Raw genomic sequence first — 18,113 nt, 5'->3', positions numbered from 1 at the left:
TTTTTGTTGACCTTTGTCCATGGAAGGTCCCTGCAAAATTTCATTGAAATTGGTTCAGGGGTTTTGGAGAAGAAGTCGAAAATGTAAATTGTTTACGGACGCACGACGGACGACGGACGCACGACGGACAATAGGCGATCGCAATAGGTCACTTGAGACTTTGTCTCAGGTGACCTAAAAATGTACAACCCTTTTAACTTTATCTGATCAGAACCATAAAGTAAAATAAAACTGGTTATCAAGGAAATATTTGTGAAGAAATTAACAAGGATTGCTAGTATGCAGGCTGAGACCAAATGTTCTGTTCCTGTAAGGAGTACTTCACCCTCTTGTGAATACCATTTATATTTTACCAATTGACAGAATGTTTTCATATTTTTTACAAGTGTAAATTTAAAGCAATATATGAAAATATGGGAAGCAGTATCCCACATGTGACATATAACAAGTGTTACAGAGACAGTTTGGGACACATATATTTGAGAACTGGGACTCATGTTGTTCTGTGGGACTCATGTTGTTCTGTGGGACTCATGTTGTTCTGTGGGACTCATGTTGTTCTGTGGGACTCATGTTGTTCTGTGGGACTCATGTTGTTCTGTGGGACTCATGTTGTTCTGTGGGACTCATGTTGTTCTGTGGGACTCATGTTGTTCTGTGGGACTCATGTTGTTCTGTGGGACTCATGTTGTTCTGTGGGACTCATGTTGTTCTGTGGGACTCATGTTGTTCTGTGGGACTCATGTTGTTCTGTGGGACTCATGTTGTTCTGTGGGACTCATGTTGTTCTGTGGGACTCATGTTGTTCTGTGGGACTCATGTTGTTCTGTGGGACTCATGTTGTTCTGTGGGACTCATGTTGTTCTGTGGGACTCATGTTGTTCTGTGGGACTCATGTTGTTCTGTGGGACTCATGTTGTTCTGTGGGACTCACCCACATTTGAGGACCCCATGTATCTATCTCTTCAAGGCACAATTGTCTATCTTAGAAATGGAACTCGTCTACATTCACATTCAGGACTTGTCTAAATTGCTAAAAAACTGATAATGTACTTCAATAAAGATGTAATATCTAACATTTAACCAGTAATAATGACAAATGAATTAACTAAGATTATCTTTGTAAATTAATTTCAGATCCATTGAAAACAGTGTGCCTACTTTGGCAGCATTATAGTATGTATGTACTGACCTATTTATCCTATGAACTGACCTCTTTATCCTATGAACTGACCTATTTATCCTATGAAGTGAACTATTTATCCAATTAACTGACCTATTTACCCTATGAACTGAACTATTTATCTTATGAACTGATTTATTTATCCTATGAACTGACCTATTTACCCAATGAACTGAACTATTTTTCCTATGAACTGACCTATTTATCCTATGAACTGACCTATTTACCCTATGAACTGAACTATTTATCCTATGAACTGACCTATTTACCCTAAGAACTGAACTATTTACCCTATGAACTGACCTGACCTATTTATCATATGTACTGATATATTTATACTATGAACTGATCTATTTATCCTATGAACTGACCTATTTATCATATGTTCTGAAATATTTATCCTATGAACTGACTTATGTATCCTATGTACTGACCTATTTATCATATGTACCAACCTATTTATCCTATGTACTTACCTATTTATCCAATGTACTGACCTATTTATCCTATATACTGACCTATTTATCCTATGAACTGACCTATTTACCTATGAACTGACCTATTGTTCATATGTACTGACCTATTTATCCTATGAACTGACCTATTTACCTATGAACTGACCTATTGTTCCTATGTACTGACCTATTTATCCTATGAACTGATCTATTTATCCTATTAACTGACCTATTTATCTTATGAACTGACCTACATTTATTATATGTACTGATCTATTTACCCTATGAACTGACCTATTTATTATATGTTCTGAAATATTCATCCTATGAACTGACCTATTTATTATATGTTCTGAAATATTTATCATATGAACTAATCTATTTACCTTATGAACTGACCTGCATTTATTATATGAATTGACCTATTTATCCTATGAACTGGCCTATTTATCATCTGTACTGACCTATTTATCCTATGAACAGACCTATTTATCCTATGTACTGACCTATTTATCATCTGAACTGACCTGTTTGAGTCATCTTTCTGAACATCTTTTGTCGCTTCTATCATCCATTTGTAATTAGGTATTTCTTCTTCTCCATCATCTCCAACATCTTTGGTCTCGTCTGTCTCTTCATCATCACTCTCCATTTCATAACACAGCATCTTGAAAGATTCTCCTGCATCATAAATCTACAGAAAATATAACATTGTTTTAGAATGGACAGAAATATTCTTAGTGTAATAGTACATGTTAATACTTATCAATATGCAGAATAGTATACTGAGCTTTGATTGTTTGTGTTTAACGGCCCATCGACAACTGTGGTCATTTAGGGCCATGGTGATTTTTTTTTCTTTTCAACAAACAGGATAGTAGCGAAGATAAAATCTGATAAAAATGCATGTTTTAAAAACATTTGCATAGTATGTATAAAAAATTAAAATAAAAGGGGTTAAAATAATAAAAATTATAATTAATAGATTATATGGAATATGTGATATATGCATAACGTCAAAGAGGGTAGATAGAATATATAAGGTGTGTTAAAAGACATCAGTGTCTATAGAATAGACCGATAGCTTTCAAATGGTTAAATAATGCCTTTGAGTCCACGGAACTGAAAAGAGTTTTAATATCAAAAGTAATTATCACGAATGTGTTTAAAATCTGAACATTCTATCAAAAAATGTTACATTGTAAAAAGAGTGTCATATATATGCATGGCATGTAGGTGGTACGTTTTAAGAGGTACGAATGAGTTGGATAAGTGTGCCCAGTGCGGAGCCGAGAAAGGACAATTAACTTCCTCTCTATGATCTTTCCAGCTGGGAATACATGTTGTAAGGTTCAGTTGTACTTTAGATAGTTTGTTGCTGGTCTCGAGAGACCAGCATTGCTGCCATTCATTTTGAATAGTTGTACGAATAATAGGTTTAAAATCTGTATATGGTAGTTTGATATTTGTTTGTTCGAGTTTTAACACGTTTTTTGCTTCTCTGTCAACAAATTTGTTGCCTTTAATTCCGTCATGGCTCGGAATCCATAGTTAAGTTATTTTAGATTTTTTTAAGATACAAGATATTCGAAAAGTAAGTTTTTGTATGAGTGTGTTTTAAGGTCTCGTAACTGTAATATTTGAAGAACAGATAGAGAGTCTGAACAATTGATTGCCTTTTTAATGCATGTTCATCGATATGGTCAAGGGCCCAACCAATGGCGCATGTTTCGGCAGAAAAAATGGAGGCACCGTCTGGTAGTCGAACTACATTGAGACCTGGTGCTGGGAATCAGTAGACATTCTATAATCGATCAACGATTACCCTTTAAAACTAATCAATGATCGATTAATAATCTTTTAAAAGAAATACATCAGGAAATCCTCAATGATGCTGTTGTGAGCTCGAGTTGCTTACACAAACAAATATGAAAAATCCAAGTTGTAAGAACTACTCCATTCATACACTGTATGTATCTGTGATATCATAAGCTTCCATCAGTGGGCTTGAAAGTAAGGTATACATACAATTGTACGTAGTGGCAATGTCAACACAGCTAGCAGCTAGAAATCTAATATAAGGAAGATTTTGTTCTTACATCTTGTGAGTATTGATTGTATGGCTGGAAGTCTTGAATCATTCTACTGAAAACTCCATAATGTCTCCACACAATTTTTCATTTTCATTAGTCATTGGACTATATATCTAACTAACCAAATGTCAACAAAGATCACAACTATATTGAGACCTATGTATACAGTGAAAATACATTTCCCCATTCTTGACCCTAGGTACATGTATAGTTTTTATGGAAGATATTTTTTAATCATGCAAACACACCTAGTGTAACATTAAGAAAATGCCTTAGAAACAATTGTTGTGGGATTTTTTGATAAATGTGTGTTGAATTTGAAACTAAATGAGGTTAACTCCATAAGTTGATGAAGAACAGTATATATAAAAGTTCAATTAATATATCAATATGCTACCTTGTGTCAAGTCATTTTCTTGGATTTTGTGGAAGTATTTTATTCCAGCCAAGTCAGTAACACAAGAGTATAGACAGTTCAGTTAGTTCACTACTGTAACAGTATGGGGAAAAATGATTCACTACTTTGACCTAGCCTAAAAGCTGTTAAAGTAAGTTTCGTTCATTGAAAAACAGTTATCAATTATGGTAAAGTGCATTTCAAATAAGTTAATCTATAGAATGTACTTTTGTGTACTTACCTGACAGGTGAATTGTACTTTAAGCCAGTGGAATGAGCGAAACTGCATTATGCTAGCCAAATTTAAAAGAACCTAGATGTGTTCATATGAATTCAACATGTTTCAATATTTTTTGGGTCTCAAAGCTTTTTAATACCTTCAGATTTACAAACTAGAAAAAATGTTGTTGTGACATGACATATAAAGACACACATTTCTCCTAAGATTTCGCAATATCTTGGACCACCAAAAATGGAACATGTCATTGAAAATAGCCCTATGTGCTGCAGAAATCTGTTGAGTAAAGGTTGAAAATGATGATTTTTTAGGTATTGAAAATATGTCTACATGCTCCATAATATAAGAAAGCATAAATTGGAAGTAACAGGAGATGACAGTGAAATGCGTTTTAGGCCAGACCAGGATTTAAACCAGTTACATGTACCTGGTCACCAGTGAACGACCCAGTCCAGTCATGCTACATTTATCCTTCCTCTTTCTCAGTCTTTGCCCCTAATGACAACACCAATTACAACTCTGGCTCGAGTTTCCATTTGTCAAACATTCTGCACCTAGTTAGTTAATTTGGACTACCTGAAGTTAAATTATTATTTTTTTGTGTAATATGAGTGGGAAATGTTCCAAGTAATTTGGCGCAACTATTGCACCTGCAAATTGCTGTGTTTTGTCTATTTAAACCGGTACACTTGTGTGCTTCGTGGTTCCAGGTTGTTTAGCCCGAAATCCTGTTTGCCTTAGTTTCTTTTGCGCTAGGTTGTTTCGTCCTAAAACAAAAATATTAGGTATTTTCTTTCAAATTTAGTAGTTTTAAGTCACAGATTAAGCGAGTGTGCACATGACATACAGCAGTTGTGAAAAGCTGACTCAGGTCTCACATACTCTACATGAAATATACCTCACACCATTGGAGAAAGTCATCAACAAGTTTAGTTGATACATTTGAATATTAATTATTATATTAGCATATAAATAAAAAAAATATTTTAGGACAAAACAATCTAGGGCGAACAGGATTTAGGGCGAAACAACCTGTTACTGTGCCTCGTCAGTCAGAATAAAAGTCTTATCAAGACTGGTTCGGCTCACCTCTTCTCTACTGTAGTAGTAGCTGTAGGTATAGGGTTTCTCAAAGGCAATAGGATAATGTTAATGTAGATATTTTACCAGTCACAGTACTTTAAATAGTAGTTTAAATTCTCTATATATAGTCACGTAATATTTTTGTAGGAATTTTAGAGCCGTGATTTTAACCAGGTCGTCGTCTATTTAATAGGCTCGTGGCCGTCAGTATATCATGTCGTCGTCTATTCAATAGGCATATGGCCTTGTAGCCGTCAGTATATATATTCAGTTAGGCCTTGTACCACTTGGAAATAAAGCCATGTTTTTGATGCGTATGTATGCTCGAGTGTGTGACAGCATGGTCTAAACGCATGTCCCTGTGGCAAGATATTTCCATGTCATATTAATAAACTACCTGAATTTTATATTTCGGTGTCTGTGTTTATTTGCCAAACTTCAATCATATCATGCAGACTGTAAGACCATGACGAACCCACGATCACTGAACCTGGGTGTTGGTTTTGAAGTGAAAAAACGATCCTTTTACACATATAATGTGCAAATTATCCCAATGCTATAGATGACATGATATATCATGTCAATTATCATTGAAAATCATTAAATTACCAACACCGTTGCACTAAGACGTGTTAGTGTCACATGGTTTGAGATGTGTCTATTGGTACCGATACAGTTGTTATGGCAGTAGCGGATTATAGTCAATAAACAAAAAATCTGATTACACAAAATGTATTGATCCTAGAAAGAAAATAATTGTTTGCAAATGGTAACAAGTTGTTTCTTATAATCTACCAAAAAAAAAAACAACAACTCATATACGTATCATGTCCAGTAATCCCAAATTTTATATTTTCTCAATCTGCTCCTCTAGCGATGACTGCCATCTTGGAAAACGGACGGTTCGATGAAGAAATGGATTCTATGAAAATACACACTTACAACCAAATAAATATGCATTTAAATGATGAATTATCGTGTTTTGTTTCAAAATCATGTATTGTTTGGTAACTTGGATAATGCTGCGTTATTGTGTCATATCCGATGTGTGATTTTTCGGCTATAACGGATCAGTGTTCATCTGCTCACGCGTATGCATTCGCATACCATCGTTCCACGTGCATTCACGATTTCAAATTTCTACATATGTTTTGAGAGTTGGCACAAGTATTGGAGTTATATTTAAAGTGTATTCGTTGCAAAGGCTCCAATTAATAATTAGTTGCTATCAGTTATCTTTGAAATGAGTGTTTTGAGACGTCCCATCTAACTTGAATCGTGAGGCCCGCCAAAGGGCGTGATCCGTTATAGCCGTACTGATCCGCTATAGCCGACAAATCGGTAGGTCTTGTTTTACTTATTTCGTTGTGTATATTTGATTCTATGAAGATCTTTTGGTATCACTGGAGAGGTAATTAAATGTACTTTCTGAAAATATATGATGTCTTTAAAAAAAGGTTTTGCAAAAATCGTGTGTAGCAATTATATGCAAAGTGATCCGCAACTGCCGTAACAACTGTACTGTTATAATCAAAATGCGAAACTTTCACGACTCACGTCTTCTTTCAGTTTGACGAAGAGAGACTGCCAATATATACTTGGAACTCCTGAGGCTTGAAGCTGATTTGCATGTTGTTCCAGAAACTTCTTCAAATGTTCATCAATTTCTTCACCGTTTGGTGAAACCCCCGACATGACTTTTACAAATTTCTACAGTACCAAAACGTGGGGTTTTACCGGAAGTATCTGTAGTACGACTAGTTTTGAAGTACGTACCGGAAACATATATCCGGAATAGTAACAATTTATAATATATAGTAAACGTGTATTAATTGCAAATTAAGCCAAATTATATCAGTTTCTATTTAGTGCATATGTTTATTCGGAGCATTCTCTGTTTGTTATAGTTCAACATTTCATAATGAATTTAAAAAAAAATAATGAACATTTCTCGGATTTTCTCGGATTTCACCCTAACTGTATAGTGTATATTCCGATTGTTCCGAGTGGAGTGTTTGTGTTGTGTTCAGACGCGTTTGTATTCAAGGGAAAGTGACAGCAGCAGACGTCATCCTGTCAGCATGCCCCTGGGTATCGACAGAAGTCACTTTTACGCTGACAAAATCAAACATTATGAAAAGGATATGAGGGTACAGAAAACTGTTTATTATAGCTAGTTATTTACCATCAAATAATGTTTGTAATATGTTGAGTTCAGTGTGATATTTTCAGTGCTGTGATACAGATAGCCCGAGTTTCCTCTGACCGTGACACCAGACTTAGAATTTTGAGATCTACACATGCATATGTCAAAATGTCTAAGTCTGGTGTTAGGGCCAGAGGAAACTCGGGCTATGCTAGAGATAAGGTAATTAACGGCTATTAAAAATACCAAGATGTGAACATATGTGTGTTTTTATTTCACTTTATTCCTAATTTCAGTAATAAAGTTGTTACTGAAATGGGTAACTGTTACCCAAATGCAGGATTATTACCCATATGTGCCGTTGTGCCCAACCTGTACAAGATTGAAATAAGGATATTTTGTCATTGGAATTTTGGTAATTTCTTTGCCCTATTAATAATGTATACAAATGATCTCTATCTCATTAGGGGAGTAGTGTGGCAGATTTTAATTGTACATAGGATAACGGCTGCCTTCTAAATTCGAGCTATAGGGGATTTCCCTTCAGCTAAGTGGTGGAGCATCCAACTAGGAACCTAGGGATCACAGGTTCGATCCCTGGTGGAAACACACTATTCTCTTTCATGTTACATAATTAAGCAATCAATGAAACTATTTGACACCATATGCATGTATCCATGTTTTCAAATTTATTCGATTCCAAATTCATAACAAATTTTTAAAGGTAGCAATGACAGATTTATAAACGGTATATACTCCTGTGGAAATTGAAAATGAAAAAATATAATTTCAGACCAAGGATGAACGTATATCAACATTGGAAACAGAAAATGCGATGCTGTACCTAAAGTTGGCCCAGCTGAGGGGAGCACTGCAGAGTAGCAGGGAGGACATGTCAGGCCTACAAAACCAGTGTGAATATGAACAAAAATTCAGGAAAACCATTGCTCAGTCAGCAGCAAAACTGAAACATGATATTAATGTAAGTCTTTAGAGACAGCATCTGTGTATATATATATACATTGTATACTGGACATTTTCAAAATTTCAGTTATTTTAGAGTGTTCTGATTCCTTGACCCCTTTGTTTAATATAACACTGTTAACTTTTAAACTTAAAGCTATTCTTCAACCTCACAGAATATGTATAAGTGACATCAAATTATTGTTTCAAGGCAAAACAAAATATATAACATTGGAAAAAAGGATCGTGTTCCTAAACTGATTGAGATTAACTATCATGTGTTTGTTTTGAAAATTCACAGGGATTACGGGAAGACTTATCCAATGTCCACAAGATTGCCATAAAGATGCCACAGGACTTTGGTTTACAAATCGATCATGCTTCATCAGTGATCCATCGCCACCGTCATGTTTTCCAATCTCAGACCTCCAGTCTCTCTGTTCTACAAGACAAGATCGAACAAATGAACACAGCACTACATGACATCACAGATCGCCATGCAAAGGAAAAGAAACGAAGACAGGAACTTCATAACACGCTCATGGTATAACACATTTGATTGGTCTTGTACCATTTGCTTTATAAATTCATGAATTACATTTATGAAAACAAATAGTAAATCCTGAGGAATGTACAAGGGACTACTTTCTCCTGGACTGTGCAAAAACATGAAATACATTCTTTTAATTTAAAGAATTTTCAACTTTTCAAAGGTTGAAATCCGGGATTCTTTTATTGAGCAGTGTGTTGAGATTAATAAATTGTGAGTTGTAATATGTTTTATTTAAATTTTATTTTGTGTCCCTGAATTAATTTCCCAATAATTTTGAAGCTGAAGATACATTAAACTAAATAAGTAGTGAAATGTGACTAATTTCTTTGTGGTTGTCCAGGAACTGCGGGGTAATATACGAGTTCACTGTCGACTACGACCACTGATGGAGTTTGATACTGGTGTAGAGGACCCATCAACACTGGGAAGGTATATTTGTCATCATATTCTTATATACATATGAAAACAAAACTCAGTGAAATCATTATTTACAGTCATTAAGACTGAGAGAAATCATGATTCAAGGTCATTAAATCAAAATGGATTTTAACAATGTCACCAGAAACTTATATATTTTTATATCAAAGTACAATGAATTTTTATGATGTCACTAGAAATTAATATGACATACATTATTATTATTAAATTATAATTTATATTCCAATTATTTGGTATTTCAATGCATTATTACATTATACAGTAGGATGTATATAACTACATAAAGTTCCAGAGGGGTTAGGACCATGTATAATGTTTTTACATATTGTCAGATATACATGGTATATATGTAATCAGAGGGAAATTATGAGATAGTATGAAGATAACGTTTCTTGTTTTAGAGTTGGAACAAAGTCTGAGGTGGTTGTGCATTATGTGGATGATGTAAGTAAAACAATTTCGATAACACAACCTTCTTTCATCTGTAAATGTCTTTCCAACATTGTCACACTTTTCTCTCCCAATAAAAAAGTGACATATCCTACTGAATTTAGTTTAACTTTAGTTATTCATTTTTTTACAAGTTCATTTTTGTAAAGTCACCTATTTAGCTTTATATAAAATGTGAAATTGCTCTAAATAGTTATATTGCCATTAATAATAAGATATAAGTAAACACCTTTATTAATATTTTGTATAGGAGAATGCATGTGTACGGACAGCCAAACATAACAAAGTGTTTGAATTTGAAAGGTAAGCCACTTTACTGCATAAAAGTATCTCACATTGAAATGTTAGCCACAACACCTATACCATACATCGTAAAGTTTCCACCAAATATTTCACAATTGATGGATATTATTTTGTTAAGCTCTGTATGAACAATTACATAGAGTGTTATTTTGCGACAAGAAGAATCTGAATTTAATATGACAAACAGGAATTTATTTGGTTAAGTAACTCCAAAGACCTATTTCAACTTTGGGGGGAAATCCCACTAGGATAATTCCACACTGCACAGATTGGTATTTGGGGAAAATCCCACTAATTGCACAGATTGGTATTTTTCATATAATTTCTATAAAGAATGTTTAGTCGAAGCTGTATACAGTACTAGTACTGGGGTCATATCAACTCTACAGGATTGATCTCATGAAAAATCGTAAATCCAATATCTGGAAAGGGCTGATGATATCATATATTCTACATACAGTATGTGTAGCTTACTTTAAGATACATCTGGAGTGGTAGTTCAATACATTTGATTGTCTTCTTCCTTCAGAGTGTATGATCCTAAAGAGAGTCAAGAAAATGTATTTTATGAAGTCCAGCCAATGCTGACATCGTTATTGGATGGGTATGTATATTGTATGTACATCACTGGTGTGAGTTTACTTGTTTTTAATGGATATTGTCTGATATGTGTAACAATTTGTATAGAGATGATGGGAGTAGTGGGTCTGGGCTCCTGAAATTAAATCAAAAGAAAATCTTCACAAAGGTACAGAAAGAAAACATCATTCAAATTAATATATATCTACTAAAGACAGATAATAGATATGTATTATACTATTTGTAACATGATCAGTATTTTAACTAATGTATCCAAGTTCTTTATAACTGTATGGTTGAGTGGGAAACCTTGCAGGGATGATGGTATTTGTTTGATTTTGACAGGTACAATATCTGTATCATGGCGTATGGACAGACGGGGAGTGGCAAGACTCACACGATGCTGGGTAGTCACAAGAACGAGGATTACAATGCATCCCCGGAGCCACATCCTGACGAAGGTGTCATCCCTCGTGCAGCAAGAGAACTCTTCAGGTAAAGAAAAAGAGAATCCTTGGGCAGTGATGAAGCTTGAGTTGGTTTGTCTTGACGATTTGACCCCAGTTAAACAAGGCTGGAATGTATTAGGCACTGTACTGTATATTACCTTGAGGAAAGTCAATTTCCACAAGTTCGTTAAGTTTCCTGATCATTAGTGGAGTATATATACGAGTCCCCTACTTTGTGTTTACTGGATAGTTAATTATGATATTTGTGTAATTACTTTTAGATTGAAATGCTTGGATGTGATGTTTGATTTATCTAGACAGTTAGATAAGACATATGAGAGTAATTGGCATGTTTTACATGTACTTGAGAGTTTCTTATGACTTTACCAGGTTGATCTCAGAGAAGCCGGAGAGACATCATACCATAGAGGTGTCTGTTGTGGAGATATATAACAACGACATTCGGGACCTCCTCGGAAGTGACCCTAACATCAAACACGACATCAGTACAGGGGTAGACAATTCCATCAACCTACCCACCATCTCATTCAAGTAAGTCACAGATCTGCCATTGAGACAGTGCCATTTTACGGTTTTATCTCAGTGTAGTCTGAAACTCATTTAAATGTCATAATTTAACTGACTCCATGATATATATGTCTCCCTGACTTCAAAGCCAATATTAATACAACAATAAGAGTCCAAAAATACATTTAATGGTTAAATTTTTCTTATGTTTACCTTTTGACCAGCTGAAGAAACATTTGAAAAAAACTAAAGTGTATTACTAGGGATAATAGTATGGTCTTGTTTCACTTCCAAATCCTTGGCGTTAATGTTATCATTGTCATGGTCTTAAGGTTGTTCAATAGTGTAAAAATAGTATATACATGTAGGAATGTTGTCCTGATTCCCAGTTTAACATTTGTTTACAACCTGTATCTCCACAGAGAAGTGGACACTGTTTATGACGTTATGTGTCTAGTCCAGCGCGGCCTGAAGGCCAGACGCGAGTCCTCCACTCTTGTCCATGATCACTCCAGTCGGTCTCACTTAGTGGTCACTCTGACAGTAAACTCCCAGGCTCCCAGCTTCTTTTCCAAACCCTCCACACAGGATGGTAAGTAGCAAATAAATGATACAATGAAAATATTAATTAGGGTTTTAATTATGAACAGATAGGGAATGTAGAAGGTAACCAGTTGGTAATTGCTATCTAAAGAAACTATGCTATCACTAAAGTGATTGTTGTTTGGTGTATTTTCATTATTCTATTAATAATTTATTTTCAAAATAAGTCTTCAGTATATCACAGGAAAAACAGGTTTATCTTTATCAGTAATGTGGAAAATGTCAACAACAACAAAATCAATCATATACATACTTATTTTAGCGCTCTCAATTTTAGTGCGTTATCAAATTTTATTCCAAATTTCCAAAAAAAATCTCAATGTACAGGAACTTCCATTGGTGTAAACATAATTTAGCATAATATTTAAAGTGGAAAAGGTGCCAAAATAAGTCTAACGCTAAATCTTGTACATTGACAGTAATTGTATTAATTAGAGGGAATCCTGTTTACATTTTTAATTTAGGATCTAAAATATACATGTAGCTTCAGTTTTATCATTGGTAAGGAATATCAAGCATGGTACTAGTGTATAAAATATAGAATGCAAAATTAAACGTAAAATGAAATTATTATGTGACTATGCTCTCAACTAGGTATATATTATATGGATTATGGTAAGTATAATTGGCTGATCTGCTACCTACACATGTAGCTAGCTATAGGGTACATGTATTACAGGGACAGTAGACAAGATATGTTTGAATTCTATTTTAGAATGCTAGCTGCATGTTTATGATCATGACTTAATAAATAACAGTGATGCCTTGAAAGTTTTGGCGAATCAAAGAAGTGTGAGAGGATCTAAGACTGGTACAGATTATACACTATATATTTTTACACCTGAGGATAATCACAAGAAAGACATAATTTACATACATATATTTATGCCATTGACCATGGTATTACCTTACCAGTAGCAGACAGGTCGGAATCAAAATGCAGTCTATTTCACTCAACCTGTTTCTTCAATTATTGACAATGAAACTAAAATATATATGATTTGTACAGTTTTTACCTCATTTTATTTTGCATTTGGGAAACTATTTGATAAAATTCACATTTGAAATAGTTCTTCAGCTACAGTATGATTTAAGTAATGTTAGTTTATGATACATGTATAGTCATACAAGGAAAATTATAACCTGTTTAAAGATTGCACGGCTGAACGGTTTTGATATTTTTAGTACATGTAAATAAAATTTGCAAATATTTTTGTCTTTGAATTAACTACTCCTTTTTTTGAAAATAATATTGACATTTTATCAATTTACACTCATCTAATGGCATTCATAATGATTAAACCAGATAGTAAATGGATTTAAGATTCAAAGTTGATTGATAAATTACAGGGTATTCTAAGGATGATGAAATTGGAATTCCCAATGTTTTTCGTATTTGTAAGTAATTTGACAACACAAGGCTATGACTGCCCCGAACCTTCCTTCCTGTGACTTCAATGTGTTTGTGTTTCAGTCTCTGTTGGACTGTGATTCTTCGCTGGCATGCCATTACCCATGTTTTTATATTTTCAAAAAAATATCCCTTGTCCCTTTTATATTATTACAGTACATTCCACTTAGATGTATGATCACATCTCTTGTGTCATATCTGGTTTATATCAGGTTTTTTGAAACCCTGTTTTTACCATGGAATAGATGTAATTTAATTATACCTGTAGAGTGTATTAAAGAGTGACTACGTATAGAAGTCAACCAATCAAACACGTGGTACTCCACGTTCGCAGCCAGTCTGTGTCTCTATCTGGGTGTATTTACTTGCTGTATAAGCTAGAAATAACAATAACAGACCAGTATTGGTACTTGGTCCTTGATTTACAGAACACTTAAATAGATATGTTGGTGACAGGTCATGAATTCTAAATTCATCATGTTAAGCATTGTGTGTACCATAATTTAAAATTATATTACCTGGCAGTATCCCTCTATATAACATGTTCAAAACTTAATACAATTTTCCTTGTTGAACCTGTATGCTTTTATGTTGCTGGTATTTGCGGAACACATGTATATTGATTTGTACAGGCAAATGAAATTGTACATTTCACAAACAACATAAACAGAAACTGTTAAATTGGATAAAATAATTTAAAATTCAATGTGCATAATGTAGACTGGTCAGTTTACTAAACCTAAAAATCCTTTATGTGAAAGAGGTTTTAATCTAAGTACCAAAACATTAACTGCAAAGAATGTGAAGCTCATTTTGGAATTTTTTTTTTTTTAATTTCATGTTTTTATTAATTTACAATTTACAGCAAGCGTTTACATGCCAATTAGCAGCTGTTTTCTTAGAGATATATAAAGAAACATTTTTTTTCAATAACTATATATGATATCTAATGAATTATCAATGGATGATGAATTGTATTATGTGTAATTCGTATATTGGAAGTAAAATGTAATGAAATGTAATGAAATGCAGGACGAGTATGTTGATTATATAAACTGTCTATGTCTTCAGTTTGGATCTGAACTCACCTTAGCATGAATTAGGATTACAAAAATGGTTTCCATTGTTTTTATAAGGATTTTAAGTTAAAAATAATACTTTCACATCAACTTATAATGTTTCTTTTTACAGTATAGAAGACCTTATTTTCCGTTTAAACATATTTCCCAAACTTTCCTAAAAGTTCCAATAAGATTTGCGTTATCTTGATATTTTAAGAGCCCTCTCATATATATATTATCAGTTACCTGTAAAATAAAATGATCCGACATAGTCATGAATCACTTATATTAATTTATTTTGTAAAAACATGGTGACTCTTAAATGAGAAGAAAATTGATGTTAGCTGTAATTATGTACTGTAAAGTTCCAATCACTGTTATTTGGAACTATTGTACAAATATATAATAATTCCTGTTTCATTTGAAGGGGCTATGCAACAGACGACAAGTCGAGATGCTAGGGGACGGTCCCTGTCTGTCCCCATGTCAATGATAAGTGGCCCAGGACCAGTTACTGACACACCATCATCCAGTGATAGCCAGGCTGTCATCAGGACCAAATTGCAATTGGTTGACCTCGCTGGCAGTGAATGTGTTGGTAAGGCCAACCACTAATACTGTTTCTAGGGAAGAAATCCTTTGCAAAAAGTGTGTTTGGTTATTGTAGTTAGTCTATAACATTACTTTTATTGTTCAACATTTTTCATAAAGTATTTACATGTAAATTAAAGTACATTTTCATGATCCAGGATAAAGAATGGACACCACTAATCTATGGTAAATTGTTTATATAAAAGATTATCGTTACAAAACTTGTTTACTTATTGTGTCTTTTATATTAAAAATTTAATGTGACCAATTATTGTGTTGTTGAATTAACTTGATTGATAAAATGGAATTACCAAATTTTTGGGTACAGGAGTCTTTATGGTGGTATGTACTGAACAATGCTTACGATTTACTAGTAAAACAGTAACAAATACAAACTTGTAATAGGATGACATGATGTATATGTTTTGCTGTTTGTCTCTCTACAGGGATGAGTGGTGTGACCGGCGCTGCTCTACGAGAAGCTTCACACATCAACAAGAGTCTTTCTGCCCTGGCTGATGTCCTCGGTGCTCTGTCAGAACATAGAGGTCATGTTCCCTATAGAAACAGTCGTCTAACCCATCTACTGCAGGACTCTATAGGTAGGTCACAACTCAAGTTCAGACATGACTGTAATGTTAATTTGTCCATAGTCAATGCAGTTACACATGTTTCCTTAATTCTGATTGAGTGATATTGTATTACAATATCTACCTAAAATGTCGATTTTGGACCTAAATGGCCGATGGCTGTACAGCTGGAAAATCTTTTGTTACATGTACATTCTCCAGCAGGCCAGAGTGCTTTTCTACACTGACTTAATGTTTACATTGTTTAGGTGGAGATGCTAAGTTACTGGTGCTGCTGTGTGTGTCACCCTCCCAGCGCTATATCACGGAGTCCCTTCAGTGTATGGGCTTTGGTACACGTACCAGGCAGGTGGCTCGAGGGCCCACCAAACGCCGTCTACCCTCTTCAGCTGAGAAAGTCAATGCTGAAAATACACAGAAACCAAGATCAGGAAAAACCTAGCTTATTGAATGGTTCAAGTATGTTTAACATAAACACATCTTCAGTAAGGCTTCATTATAGTTCTGCTATGCCAAAATTTCAAAATTTGTTTGAACACTAAGCTTGCACACCAGCTGTTACTATCTCTAAAACAAGAATCGTGTGGATTTGTCAAAACTGTTGGTAATGGCAGTTTAGGTCCATAACAAATCCTGATTTTTGCCTGACCAAGTTATTAATTGTATACATTGCACCAATGTGATTCAGACAAGATTTTAAAGACATAAAAATAACTTAAAAATAGTGATGGTATTTTATGTTATATCATGTAATGTCACGATAACCATAGGCTTATGCTGAAGATAAGTAAAATAATTTGTTTATTTGTTTGAATTCTTGATAATGATATGATTTTTGTAAAATTCATAGTTTTACATGAAACTGTTTTAAAAAAACGTGTAGACTTGTTTTGTAAGTCTTAAATTATAACTCTAATGAAATCATATCATTTCACCCAATAATACCGAAATACTGTTGTGCGAATTTTCTTTCAGGTATTTTAGGAAATCAGAAATAAATTATGCATTTGTATACATACTTCAATAGGTTATTTATGAAATTGTGTTCCTGCTATTTGAGTATTCCTGCTATTTGAGTAGCAGAAGTTCATAAACAACTTTCTTGACAGAAAGACGGTGTATATTAAAATAACTAAAGTACAGTTGTGTTCCTGCTATTTCTCAAAGATAAAGTGTTCAGAAACAATTTCTTCAATATTAAGACAATGCGTTGTAATGTATCAACCGTCCAAATCATGTTGACTGTGATATTCTTTTTGTGTCATGAATGATATTATATTAAATGTGACTATTTATGAAAATATGATTGAAATGAAATGACTGTTTACAATGTACAATTTGTTCAGTTTATTTTTACACGTTTTTTACACGTTTTTAGCTCACCTGGCTCGAAGGGCCATGTAATGTCCGTTGTCTGTCCGTCAACGTTTTCTTTTGAACGACTTCTTTTGAAGAACTGGAGGACCTAAGGTCATGATATTTGGCCAGTAGGAACCTGGGATGAAGTGCCATAAAGTTTCCCCATTAAAATGACCTTGATCAAGTTTCAAGGTCACAGGGGTCAAATATGTGTAAAAATTCCAACAACAATATTTAAAGGACCATAAGGAGTCATAATACTTGAGTATATTATGAAGACCAGCTGTATGAATCTTTTTCTTTATTACATTAATGAGGTCAAAGGTTAACTTTAAATGCTAGTCGGGGGCCAATGGTCAATGTGGGTTAAAAGTTTTAACAATCTTCTCAAGTTCCATAAGGCCCAGGGTCATGCTACTTTGCCAGTAGGTACCTGGGATGGAGTGCTATAACGTTTTTTCATTAAAATGGCTTTGACCTAGTTTCAAGGTCACAGGGGTCAAATATGTTAACAACTACAAACAACAACATCCTAAGAACCATTTGGACTTGAATCATAATACATGGGTATGTTAAAGGTCAACATGGGTTTAAAGCTTTAACCATCTTCTCAAGTTCCATAAGGCTCAGGGTCATAATA

The 18,113-nt window shown here is 34.2% G+C and overlaps 2 protein-coding genes across 3 annotated transcripts in view; one reads left to right on the top strand and one right to left on the bottom strand.

The window, feature by feature from the left end:
- LOC110454760 (tubulin--tyrosine ligase-like protein 12) overlaps positions 1-7,192 on the bottom strand; it is a 23,739-nt gene extending 16,547 nt beyond the window's left edge. The window contains exons 1-2 of the mRNA XM_021504445.1: positions 7,007-7,192; positions 2,166-2,332 (exon numbers count right to left, since the gene is read on the bottom strand). Coding sequence (XP_021360120.1) covers positions 2,166-2,332; positions 7,007-7,144 — 305 coding nt within the window. The 5' untranslated portion in view covers positions 7,145-7,192. The remainder of the gene's footprint in view (positions 1-2,165; positions 2,333-7,006) is intronic.
- A 268-nt stretch (positions 7,193-7,460) lies between these two features.
- Positions 7,461-17,439, top strand: LOC110454761 (kinesin-like protein KIF25). 2 transcript variants are annotated; one of them, XM_021504446.1, is made up of 14 exons: positions 7,461-7,599; positions 8,389-8,577; positions 8,860-9,102; positions 9,452-9,540; positions 9,951-9,993; positions 10,250-10,302; positions 10,832-10,906; positions 11,227-11,376; positions 11,721-11,882; positions 12,281-12,450; positions 13,812-13,859; positions 15,361-15,531; positions 15,971-16,126; positions 16,363-17,439. In XM_021504446.1, the coding sequence occupies exons 1-14, from the start codon at positions 7,531-7,533 to the stop codon at positions 16,554-16,556; spliced, it is 1,812 nt and encodes a 603-aa protein (XP_021360121.1). In that variant the 5' UTR covers positions 7,461-7,530; the 3' UTR covers positions 16,557-17,439. The 2 variants fall into 2 exon arrangements, with proteins under 2 accessions (XP_021360121.1, XP_021360122.1); XM_021504447.1 differs by lacking the exon at positions 13,812-13,859.
- The last annotated feature ends 674 nt before the right edge of the window (positions 17,440-18,113 follow it).

This window comes from Mizuhopecten yessoensis, unplaced genomic scaffold (assembly GCF_002113885.1).
Source record: "Mizuhopecten yessoensis strain PY_sf001 unplaced genomic scaffold, ASM211388v2 scaffold8057, whole genome shotgun sequence".
Classification (NCBI taxonomy): domain Eukaryota; kingdom Metazoa; phylum Mollusca; class Bivalvia; order Pectinida; family Pectinidae; genus Mizuhopecten; species Mizuhopecten yessoensis.
Note: the sequence above shows the minus strand (reverse complement) of the source record. Positions and strands in the feature narration are given on the sequence as shown.